The 12,579-nt window shown below is 43.4% G+C and overlaps 2 protein-coding genes across 5 annotated transcripts in view; one reads left to right on the plus strand and one right to left on the minus strand.

The window, feature by feature from the left end:
• CHRNA2 (cholinergic receptor nicotinic alpha 2 subunit) overlaps nt 1–3,054 on the plus strand; it is a 179,275-nt gene extending 176,221 nt beyond the window's left edge. For both annotated transcript variants that reach the window (XM_063915030.1, XM_063915033.1), the window contains one exon: nt 2,713–3,054. In XM_063915030.1, the coding sequence (XP_063771100.1) occupies nt 2,713–2,838 (126 nt within the window). In that variant the 3' untranslated portion in view covers nt 2,839–3,054. The remainder of the gene's footprint in view (nt 1–2,712) is intronic.
• A 2,876-nt stretch (nt 3,055–5,930) lies between these two features.
• PTK2B (protein tyrosine kinase 2 beta) overlaps nt 5,931–12,579 on the minus strand; it is a 252,387-nt gene continuing 245,738 nt past the window's right edge. For all 3 annotated transcript variants that reach the window (XM_063915028.1, XM_063915029.1, XM_063915027.1), the window contains 2 exons: nt 12,393–12,473; nt 5,931–11,201 (listed from right to left, as the gene is read on the minus strand). In XM_063915028.1, coding sequence (XP_063771098.1) covers nt 10,986–11,201; nt 12,393–12,473 — 297 coding nt within the window. In that variant the 3' untranslated portion in view covers nt 5,931–10,985. The remainder of the gene's footprint in view (nt 11,202–12,392; nt 12,474–12,579) is intronic.

Consider the following 12,579-nt stretch of genomic DNA (forward strand, 5'->3'; position numbering starts at 1 on the left):
TTTGATGCGTTTGCAACTCCTACAATATGTCTCACAGATACAGTATTGCAATTGCAACGCCCACGACACACCCACTACTTGCCCCGCATTGCAGAAATTGCGTACCCAGCCCACTGACACGCCTCCGCCACTCCTCTTTATCATTGCAAAATGCGATCACTACTGTGTTAGCAGATACCTACTGTAGGTACGATCGCGGAAACCAGACTTGGCGCATACGCACTGTCTTGTGTATGGTTGTGTACGCATGTGCGGAGTGCCGATAATTATTCATTGCGCAATTATTCACATTTTCAAATGATCCAGAATGGCTGGTGCTTTATACGGCAATAAAATGTATTGGTAGTGTGATATAATGTACTGGTAGTGTGATATAATGTACTGGTAGTGTGATATAATGTACTGGTAGTGTGATTTAATGTACTGGTAGTGTGATATAATGTACTGGTATGTACTGGTAGTGTGATATAATGTACTGGTACTGTGACATAATGTACTGGTAGTGTGATATAATGTACTGGTAGTGTGATATAATATACTGGTACTGTGATATAATGTACTGGTAGTGTGATATAATGTACTGGTAGTGTGATATAATGTACTGGTAGTGTGATATAATGTACGTGATATAATGTACTGGTAGTGTGATATAATGTACTGGTACTGTGATATAATGTACTGGTAGTGTGATATAATGTACTGGTAGTGTGATATAATGTACTGGTACTGTGATATAATGTACTGGTAGTGTGATATAATGTACTGGTACTGTGATATAATGTACTGGTAGTGTGATTTAATCTACTGGTAGTGTGATCTAATGTACTGGTACTGTGATCTAATGTACTGGTAGTGTGATATAATGTACTGGTAGTGTGACATAATATACTGGTACTGTGATATAATGTACTGGTAGTGTGATATAATGTACTGGTACTGTGATATAATGTACTGGTAGTGTGATATAATGTATTGGTACTGTGATCTAATGTACTGGTAGTGTGATATAATGTACTGGTAGTGTGATCTAATGTACTGGTACTGTGATCTAATGTACTGGTAGTGTGATATAATGTACTGGTAGTGTGACATAATATACTGGTACTGTGATATAATGTACTGGTAGTGTGATATAATGTACTGGTACTGTGATATAATGTACTGGTACTGTGATATAATGTACTGGTAGTGTGATATAATGTATTGGTACTGTGATCTAATGTACTGGTAGTGTGATATAATGTACTGGTAGTGTGATATAATGTACTGGTAGTCTGATATAATGTACTGGTAGTGTGATATAATGTACTGGTACTGTGATATAATGTACTGGTACTGTGATATAATGTACTGGTACTGTGATATAATGTACTGGTACTGTGATATAATGTACTGGTAGTGTGATATAATGTACTGGTAGTGTGATATAATGTAATGTACTGATGTACTGGTAGTGTGATATAATGTACTGTACTGTGATATAATGTACTGGTACTGTGATATAATGTACTGGTAGTGTGAATGTACTGGTAGTGTGATATAATGTACTGGTACTGTGATATAATGTACTGGTACTGTGATATAATGTACTGGTAGTGTGATATAATGTACTGTACTGTGATATAATGTACTGGTAGTGTGATATAATGTACTGGTAGTGTGATATAATGTACTGGTACTGTGATATAATGTACTGGTAGTGTGATATAATGTACTGGTACTGTGACATAATGTACTGGTAGTGTGATATAATGTACTGGTAGTGTGAATGTACTGGTAGTGTGATATAATGTACTGGTACTGTGATATAATGTACTGGTAGTGTGATATAATGTACTGGTACTGTGATATAATGTATTGGTAGTGTGATATAATGTACTGGTACTGTGATATAATGTACTGGTACTGTGATATAATGTACTGGTAGTGTGATATAATGTACTGGTAGTGTGATATAATGTACTGGTAGTGTGATACAATGTACTGGTAGTGTGATACAATGTACTGGTACTGTGATATAATGTACTGGTACTGTGATATAATGTACTGGTACTGTGATATAATGTACTGGTACTGTGATATAATGTATTGGTAGTGTGATATAATGTACTGGTAGTGTGATATAATGTACTGGTACTGTGATATAATGTACTGGTAGTGTGATATAATGTACTGGTAGTGTGATACAATGTACTGGTACTGTGATATAATGTACTGGTACTGTGATATAATGTACTGGTAGTGTGATATAATGTACTGGTACTGTGATATAATGTACTGGTAGTGTGATATAATGTACTGGTAGTGTGATACAATGTATTGGTAGTGTGATATAATGTACTGGTACTGTGATATAATGTACTGGTACTGTGATATAATGTACTGGTAGTGTGATATAATGTACTGGTACTGTGATATAATGTACTGGTAGTGTGATATAATGTACTGGTACTGTGATATAATGTACTGGTACTGTGATATAATGTACTGGTACTGTGATATAATGTACTGGTACTGTGATATAATGTACTGGTACTGTGATATAATGTACTGGTAGTGTGATATAATGTACTGGTACTGTGATATAATGTAATTATGCATGTACATTTTATACAGATCCTCACTAGAGCCATTGGGCTGAGCATGCTATAATCCTGTTATTGCCGCCGGCTATGATATGTGACCGTTCCATCATCCTCTCGTTGTCCTCAGGTAAAGGAAGACTGGAAGTACGTAGCGATGGTGATAGACAGGATATTCCTCTGGATGTTCATCATCGTCTGTTTGCTAGGGACCATTGGACTGTTTCTCCCCCCATTCCTGGCCGGAATGATATAGGACTTTCTCACAAGCGCTAGGCCAGTCCTCCGGGGGGTAGAGTGCCCCTTTCCTGCCAATAGGAGGAGAGGATCCTGCGGGCCCACATCTCAGGCTTCTGGACTCGGCGGTCGCTGGACACACGGACACACTGGTGCTGGGCCCCTTCCGGACGACAGATGGGACGTTCGCTGACTAAGGGAACTTGCTCCTGAATAAAATAAATGATTGAGATGAGTGATGGGTGTAATTCTCTGCTAATGTCTTCTGAAGGTTTTATATCTCAGGTGTATGGGAACATCACCTTCAGAGGAAATCCTCTATCCGTCCGATACTTCTGCGGTCATCGCCCTGAGATATTAACACACTAGTAAGGTTACAACACGTCATGTACCCCAACATTCATCATGATTAAAAAAAAAGTTTTAATGAGGAAATATAGAGGGTGACATATTAAACCTGCTGAACTGGACAAGTAAAGGTGTTACCCATAGCAACTGATTAGATTCTACCAATCATTTTATAGAATGCACTTGCTGAATGTAGTGTTCAATCCAGCAATTTACTAACGGGTGTAAGTGCGGCCAGAGCCGTCTCATTGGGCACAATGTATAGCCACCGCCGATAACCATCCCCACCTTCCCTGGACATCACAGCCGCCGGCAACGATAGCACCCTCTCCCTCAGGATATTACAGCCGTTGCAGCCTATAGCACCCCCCCCCCCCCCCCCCCCCAGGTCTTCACAACCATTGCTGATAGCACTCCCCCACCTTGAACATGCGCAGCCCTTGAAATGTATCTAACCTACTAAAAAGGACTGCTGAAGACGTTGCCGGCAGAAACCAATTAGACTCTAGCTATCATTTTATATAGATGATTAAAGTCAGCTAGAATGTAATTGGTTGCTATGGACAACTTCCCACCTGTCCTCTTTAGAAAGTTTGGTTCTTGTCTGGAAGGAAGAAGCTATCCCCCACCCCATACAACGCACATGGGGAGCAAAATAACATCTGAAATATATTCTCAGTGAAGAGTGGGATTATTGATATGAGGTAAAGGACCTTTATAGGGTGTAGGGATGGCCATCGAACATCGATGATTCCTATAGATGGTTTATGGCCAATGTCGAATGCTTTTGCCATCTATGGGACAGAACCAGATGGTTTGCCTCCATCGATGGCACAACATAAACGAATATGTATTTATTTTTTGCAAGGTGCATAGCCCCGCCCCCGTTGTTTTATTGGCCCGCAACCCAGCCAGCGCCTTTCAGCGGTGGCCATCGAGTGGTGCAAACCATCGACGGTTCGCCATAGATGGTTTATGTGCCATTGATGGTTATAGCCAATGGTGTCGTCGATGGTAACCATCGATGGTCATTCCTAGTAGGGTGTTTCTTGCTCTGCATGTTAAAGTGCACTGGCCGGACAATTTAGATTACACATTGGGGGTCATTCCGAGTTGTTCGCTAGCAGATTTTGGTCGCAGCGCAGTGATCAGGCAAAAAAACTGCACTTCTGCGCATGCGGCGCAATGCGCACGCGTGTCGTACTATTACAACGAAGTAGTCTAGCGATGCTTTTCAGTCGCACAGGCAGCCACAGAGTGATTGACAGGAAGAGGGTGTTTCTGGGTGTCAACTGACCATTTTCAGGGAGTGAATGGAAAAACGCAGGCGTGGCTGGGGAAACGTAGGTGTGGCTGGCCGAACGCAGGGCGTGTTCGTGATGTCAAAACAGGAACTGAATAGTCTGAAGTGATCGCAAGCGCTGAGTAGGTCTGGAGCTACTCTGAAACTGCACAAAATTATTTTGTAGCCGCTCTGCGATCCTTTCGGTCGCACTTCTGCTAAGCTAAAATACACTCCCAGAGGGTGGCGGCTTAGCGTTTGCACGGCTGCTAAAAGCAGCTAGCAAGCGAACAACTCGGAATGACCACCCTTGTCCGCAGTTCATAAATAACATCCATTTTGCTTTAGCTGGCATCATGGTTTGGTTGAGCTTCTACATCCAACAAGGAGGTGTGAGGCACGGAGTGTCTCCTGCTGCGGACATCAGTCAGAAGAGGGAGAGAACCTCAGTTTACCCTTGATTGCATCTGTTTACATTGCTTTTCAGGTTGAGGGCCCCAGTTCATGTGTAGCGTGTCAGGTAAATTTCTGCTGGGGAATATATTATTTGTATTTGCTGTGGGTCATGTCTCGGTGTCAGTAAGACCAGAGCGTGTGCTGTGTCCAAGTGGTGGCCTTTAGTACCGGGTTACGCCAAGTGGTGGCCTTTAGTACTGAGTCAAGCCAAGTGGTGGCCTTTAGTCACGTCAAGTAGTGGCCTTTAGTATCTAGTCACGCCAGACCACATCCATGATCCTTTCACCGCTTTCACCCTAGTTTATCTCACCAGGTTTTTTTTATACCAATTGTGCATTATTGGGCAAAGCAGGAAGGGTTACCCCAGGACAGGTTCAAACACCCACCTGTCTCTGCATGTGGCTTTTGAAAGACCTGACCCACTGAAGCTTAACCAAGCCATCTGTCTCCACTATCCCTTTTCCAAACCACATGAATGGCGGTGTGCCGATTTCCAGACTAGACTGTTGTGTCGCCCTAGGTCCCTTTCGCCGCCTCTGCCGGCTTCGGGGAGGTAAATAGATGCATTTGGCCCTAAAGGTATTTTTCCACTTAGTAAAAGACGGCGGTTTTATTTTATTGGCTGTGTTGCCAGTAGCAACACAAAGTCACAAACTACCATAAAACATCTAACTCAAAATGAATGTTCTGCCGATGCTCTCCACTGAGCACAGAGAACTAGCGGGAGGTTTCACGGGCTACAAAACAGAATATATTATCCTCCTGTACCGGCTGTAAAGTCCCGTTATGGAGGACACACCGCACAACTGGCATGTTCGCTGTTTTAAATTAATAAAGCACGAAGAATAACACATTCAGGTGAATTAAATTCATTTAAAATAAGCTTCTGAGCCTGTGTGTTCATTATCCTTCCTGCAGAACAGCGCCGCTTCCCGTTACTGCGATTCGCCCTCAGGTATCATAACCGGAGACATTACATTCCGGCGCCGCGGCCTCGGCCCATTGTGCGCAGCAGTGATAAACTCTTACGGCAAACTTCATTTATTGAAAGTACAAGTCACAAGGAATCGTATTTACATTATATTACAGCTTGAAGGCTTAGTAAAACAAGGTGAGGAAAGCAGAATATATTCCGGCATCTGTGCATGGAATACAGTGATATTTGTAGCCTACAGTATATACCCCTAATAATGCTGATCTGCAATCACTCATTTCTGGATGGAGTTAAAAAAACAAAAACAAAACCAGATTATGGCATAACTGCAAAAGTGCATCATTTCTGGTAGATCCTGGCAACCTCTTCGCCATATATGAATGGGTATGACCAACGTTGACGCAGGGCGTGAATTGCAGTTGACGCAGTGTTTAAACGCAGGGAACTTCAACCTGATTCGCACCCCTGACCTGGCCTGATTCGCATGCCGTTCGCTCAAAAGCGCTCCCTACCCTATGGCAGGGCCAGATTAACAGTGGGGTGGTAGATGGAGCTCCAGCTCCAGGCCCTCACATAAAAATAGGCCCATCATCAGAACTAGCCACCAGCTGGCCACATGGTCGGCCATAAATCATAACTATTATGTTTGCATTTCTATTTTCCTCACACAATTATGCAATTTTATATATTTATACATATTTAGGAAGACATTGGAATTGATAGTGTAGGGGATGTACACGCCCACATGGATTTGGCCACACCCACACAGCACTGATCACACCTCCCCCCATTTCTCACAATAGGCCCATGAATATTTTCAGCTCCAGGCCCATGTGACCCTTAATCTGGCCCTGCCCTATGGGGTAAGTGTACACTTTTGAGCGAGATCACGCCGGCATAAAGTGTGGTGGGTGTTGCAGGAATTCGGGTGGGCGGACAAGTCGCCGACATTTGAATCCCCTTCCCAATTATGTCATGTGGACTCCCCCTAAATGACATGGTTACCCATTTGTGGGGGTTCCTTGGAAGAAGCAGTGATAGCGCCGTATGGTGGTGCAGCAGGAGCATCGGATCACTGAGACGCCACCGGGCGGCTTGAAGCACCCATGGTGCTGTGCAAGTCGCATGTTGCAGAGGCCAGGAAATCTCTGTGCAACCATGGAGATTACTGGCCTCTTCCCACCGCCCCCCACCCCTCTAAACGGTAGCCACATGCCATTGTTTGGAGAAACGAAAACTGTTACCCCCTCCCCACCCCTAAAGGGAATCAGACTGTCAATCGCTGTCATGACTTATGGCCAATGTGCTGCCAATGATGAAATATGTAGACAAACAGATGCGCAGCGGCATAACAGACCCCAAGGATGCCAGGTAAGCACAATTTACCTCATTTAATAATATTTACTCATTATCTCAAAAAGATACCTTTGGCCTAGGGGTGCCGTTAAAAACAAAAAATACTGAAACTCTAGGGCGCCGTGGTGTCCAACAGTTTGGGAACCGCTGGTCTAGACTGTAATGTGTATTGTACAGTATTCACAGGTGCTGCCCCTGGTACTAAGGAAACTCTTTCACAGCTCACGTTTCTGTGACAGGAACAGTCTTAGGGGGAGATGAACTGAGGGGTCTATTCATGAAGCAGTGAAAAGAGTGGAGGAGTGAGCCAGTGGAGAAGTTGTCCATGGCAACCAATCAGCACTGAAGTAACAGTTATAATTTGCAAACTATACAATGGTACGGAGCAGCTGATTGGTTGCCATGGGCAACTTCCCCACAGGCTCACTTCTCCACACTTTTCACTGCTTCGTGAATAGACCACTAAGTCTTGAAAAGTGATAAAGTGGAGAGAGATAAAGTACCAGCCAATCAGCTCCTACCTGCCATGTTACAGGCTGTGTTTGAAAAATGACAGTCAGGAGCTGGTTGGTTGGTACTTTATCTCCGTCCACTTAATCTCTCTCCAAGGCTTAGTACATAGAACCCCTTGGGTCTTACTTACGCTTCCCGGTGCGTATAAGCCTGAAATATAAAAGGGCGACGCTCTTATTAGTAAAGAAAATGACTGGGAACTCCTTGCTGTAAATGAACAGACATGGCTTTATGCAGGTGTAACACATGTATGTATGCCCTATCATTCAGTCCGTGACCTAAGAACAGTTATATAGTACAGTGAGCTTACAATAAAACACACTGACGAGGCCAGCTCTGGTGTAGAAACCTCCGTCCAGCAGCTTTCACTTGTCCCTAGTGCGTCTGTCATTGCGCGTGCTGGAGACGTGACTACACCAGCGCTCGCCTCCGCCATGAGGGTGTCGCTCTGCTGATTCCCTTGGCTGAAGCTGATTACTGAGCAGTGTCGGACTGGGGAATGAAGGACCCACCAGGGGGATGCAGTAATAGGGGCCCATACTTAGGGGTGTGGCCAGCCTACAAAGGGGGTGTGGCCAGCCTCCACAGGGGCTTGAAATACACAATAGTTTAGTGCAGTGTAATGCAACATATCTACCATGTATAATACAAGTGCACAGTCTGGAACCTGATCCCCAGAGGAAGGAGTGGGCCCTCAGGCAGTGGGGCCTACTGGTGGTTTCCCTGTGGGGTCATTCCGAGTTGATCGCTAGCTGCCGTTGTTTGCAGCGCAGCGATCAGGCTAAAATGCATATGCACCACAATGCGCAGACACGTCGTACGGGTACATTGAGCATCGTGGGTTTGCACAGAGTCTAACGAACATTCCTGTCGCACGGCTGAACGCAGGAAGATTGACATGAAGTGGGCGTTTCTGGGTGTCAACTGACTGTTTTCAGGAAGTGCTTAGAAAAATGCAGGCGTGGTAGAAAAAACGCAGGAGTGGCTGGGCGTTCGCTGGGCGGGTGTGTGACGTCAAAAGCCGTCCCTCCGTCGTTAGAATCAACACAAACGAAGAGTAACTACAGGGCTGGTCTTGTTTTGCACAAAAAGATTTTGCAGGCACACTGCTGCACAAGCGTTCACACTTCTGCAAAGAGAAAATACACTCCCCAGTGGGCGGCGACAATGCGTTTGCACGGCTGCTAAAAACTGCTAGCGAGCGATCAACTTGGAATGACCCCCTCTGAGATAACATGGATTTACGGTATTGGTCCATTAATGCATCCCTCTCTTTTTATCGTCTTGTAATAATGGTTTTGCTCTATGGATTCAATCAGGCAGGCTCAGAGACCTATCAGTTAATAATGACAACAAATAAACACCCCTTATCGGTCGTTTAAATGTAAATATAAATTAACAAGGGATATTAATACCAGCAGGGAAGACTGAATCACTCAGGCTCTGAATGCATAACTACCACAGTAACCTGACAGGGCCAACGAGGGAAGGGAGGGTGTACAAAGTACTGTTGCCTAGGTCAGCCACGCCCCTAAAATGGAGTGACCCCTTTATATTAGCTAAGATAGAGAATATAACTGAAAAGTGTATGAGGGCACATCTGTATAACAGCAGCTTTCAATGTGGCTTACATATGTCGTTATAACAAGGGTGATTATAACGGAATGAATACATTTTAGTGCAGGTTCATGTGCTGGTAAACAAGGAGGCATTATTAAGGAAGGGGTATAAAGAAGGAGTGCTGTCATCAGTCATAGGGTACTATGGGGGGTATGCAATTAGCTCAGATCGTGCCGGAGCTAATGAATTTACCCCCCCTTAAGTATTCAATTAAGGGCCGTTGTCATCCGTTTTGAAGGCATTTTCGCCAATGCCTTTTCACCTTTTTATTTTGTAAGTGAAAAGGCATTGGCGAAAAATGCCACAAAATCTGCGAAAATGGCCCGCGTTTCGACGGAAAACACATGGATTTGTCGCCGATCCACATGTTCTCCGCCCCTGCCGCATTTTTCGCCTAGGCAAAAAAAACGGCCCTGCTATTGCATAGGGCAAATCCCCATTTGCCCTAAAAATAGCAAAAAGCTAATTGCATACCCCCCTATGTCTCTTACTGTTACAGAACCACATGGATTCATGTAAATCTCATAAAAATAACCTACACTATTTACAGATTGACATTATGTCTTCCCGTGTGGGACGAAAAAATACAGGTCAAGGTGTGAGCCTTGTAATTACAGACCAGTACATCACATCTCTTCATAATCAGTGACAGCAACACTAGATGTAAAGAATTATGCTTCAAAGGCAATTTGATGGAAGGCTTGCCAGACCAGCAAAACAAAAAACAAAATCTGCACATTTTCCTATCATGAAAAACAACAGCCCGCCTCGTGAAATAATAACGCAGTAACGTCAAATACATTTTCAAATAGAATCCCCCAAAAAAGAACTCAACAATCTGGTGTATACATTTATCTTACACCTCAAATACCTGAGTTACGAGTCAGCTTCCGGACTATGAAATACATGAAAGTTCATCTGCAGGCATGTGAAACGCGTCGCCTGACTTTCCAGTTAAATTGCAAAACAATATCAAACGTAAAACGCACAACAACAGCCTCTGGGATAAATTGTAAAACAAAGAAATAAAAAAAAAGGTTTTTGCTGCAAGTAAACTCTGTACGTTACATTCACCATACTGTGAGGCCGAAAGTGCGGCGTCCCCATATATATATAAATTACTGCGTTTTGCAACAAAAAAATTAGATGTTAAATGTGAACGATTCATCTCTCCATCAATCTCCGAGGATATATACAGTTCTGGCTGATGTAAGCTTGTCGTGCCTTTCAGCAATACGTCTCAACGTCTGGCTGTCAGCAGGAAATGTTATCTATCATACAGGCAAACGGTTTATATTCCATTGGCTGTAAAGCTCTGAAACAAATCGTCCAGGTATTGGAATGGATAAAGTCCACGTTTTCTCTTGAGAACCTCATAAATTTTACGAAAATTGTCCACAGTTCAGGAAAAGATACTTTAAGACTTGTCTAAAAAATAAATACTTCTCTGCAAACTCTAAATCGTCGCCCATTAAAAAGTAACATTGTTTTTCCTTTTACATGTTCTCCGGGTTAATGTTCAATGAAGGCTGGAATCTTGGTCCCGTCCATTAGTTCAGTTTGTGTTCACATCTAGCAGCAGCGCCAGTCCGCCGTAGTACCTCGTACTGAGACACTTGGGAAATACTCCTGACCTAGCACAAGCCGGGCGCTTACGTCACTCGGAGGCCACCTTTGCGATATTGCCCCTCACTCGCGCTTGGTCCACGGAGTCCAGTAGGTTTTTGGCATCCACCGCCAAAGTGTGCGAGGCGGTCAGCATCTGCTTCTTACACTCCTCACTGAGTGATGTCACAGCGTTCTGTTGTGCCATTCGCATCTTACTGATCAGCTCCGCCAGGTCTTTGCTCAGTAGCTTCTGTGTTCCTTCAATCTGCTCAGAGACAAATAAGTGACCGGAGTTAGATGGGAACATGCTGCACACAGTGAAAGGATATTTAAAAAATGAACTGGCAAAGGTGCAGAACCTATTATGACCTGTAGGGGGGGGGGTTATAACTTTTGTGTAGACTTTAAAAGTCATTAGAAAAGTCAGTTTTTAGATGCTTATGTTTCAGATTGTTTTATCTTTTCACAATGGCTTGTGCACCTGCTTTTTCAAAGACTATTAGTTTGTCTATCCCACAGGTTCTCAAACTCAGTCCTCAGGACCCCACACAGCGCTTGTTTTGCAGGTCTCCTCACAGAATCACAAGTGAAATAATTAGCTCCACCTGTGGACCTTTTAAAATGTGCCAGTGAGTAATTAATACACCTGTGCACCTGCTGGGTTACCTGCAAAACATGCACTGTGTGGGGTTCTGAGGACCGAGTTTGAGAACCTATGGTCAATACGTTTCAGACAGTATGGTAAGTTTAAACGCAGAGTTAGGTTTCGATTTAGCAGTTTGTTACAAAGAATCAATCATCAAAAACAAATCAAACGTCATCATGAATAAGTAGTTTTATAAAATGGTCTCATAAAACAATAATGAATCTATTCTCAAAAATTGCAAAAAAAAATTTGCATTATATTTGGAAACACTTATTTACCAAATACATGATTTTTGCAGAAAGAAGGGGTTCTCTAATACAGTGAAACCCGAGTCCTGATCTGTTCCTTTGACTTACAGTACCACCAATCTCTTTTTCTAACAATTAAAAAAAAAGAAGGTAAAATGACAATATTGTTTGCTTCTAAAAAGAAAAAGAAAACAGATTAAAAAAAGGAACTAACCTGACTAACTTCTTATTATCAGGACATATAATCAGAGAATAGGAACTCCCTGGCTTACCAAATAGTTCCACTTTTGATTAGAAAACAGGGCCTGACCTGAAACTTCTAAGTAGTCCTATAATTGTTGCGCTGCATGGGCACAGGAAGGCAGACGCTGGAGCCACTGTTACGATGTGCAGGATCGCAGACGCAGGCTGAAACATGCCTCGCGCCCGCCTATGTGTCACTGCTGCAGCAATCATCCTCTGTGCCAAAGAGCTAGTGATCTAATCCCTTATGTGACATCATCCTACCAATAAATATACTGTTTCGCCAATTGCAGGCGCAATTTTGTAAATAGAACATTACCTCTGTACGGGAAGATGGTGGTAGAGAGGGCAGAATGTCGTCCACACTCCCGATGAGCTTCCGGAGCATCAGCCCAACATTCTGGAAGGAGAGAGACACAACAGAGGTAAAGTACACTGGGTACACATAAAACACATTATTATCCTTTATTTATATAGCGCCACAAGGGTTCCGCAGCGCCTAACAA

Source organism: Pseudophryne corroboree, chromosome 4 (genome assembly GCF_028390025.1).
Source record: "Pseudophryne corroboree isolate aPseCor3 chromosome 4, aPseCor3.hap2, whole genome shotgun sequence".
Classification (NCBI taxonomy): domain Eukaryota; kingdom Metazoa; phylum Chordata; class Amphibia; order Anura; family Myobatrachidae; genus Pseudophryne; species Pseudophryne corroboree.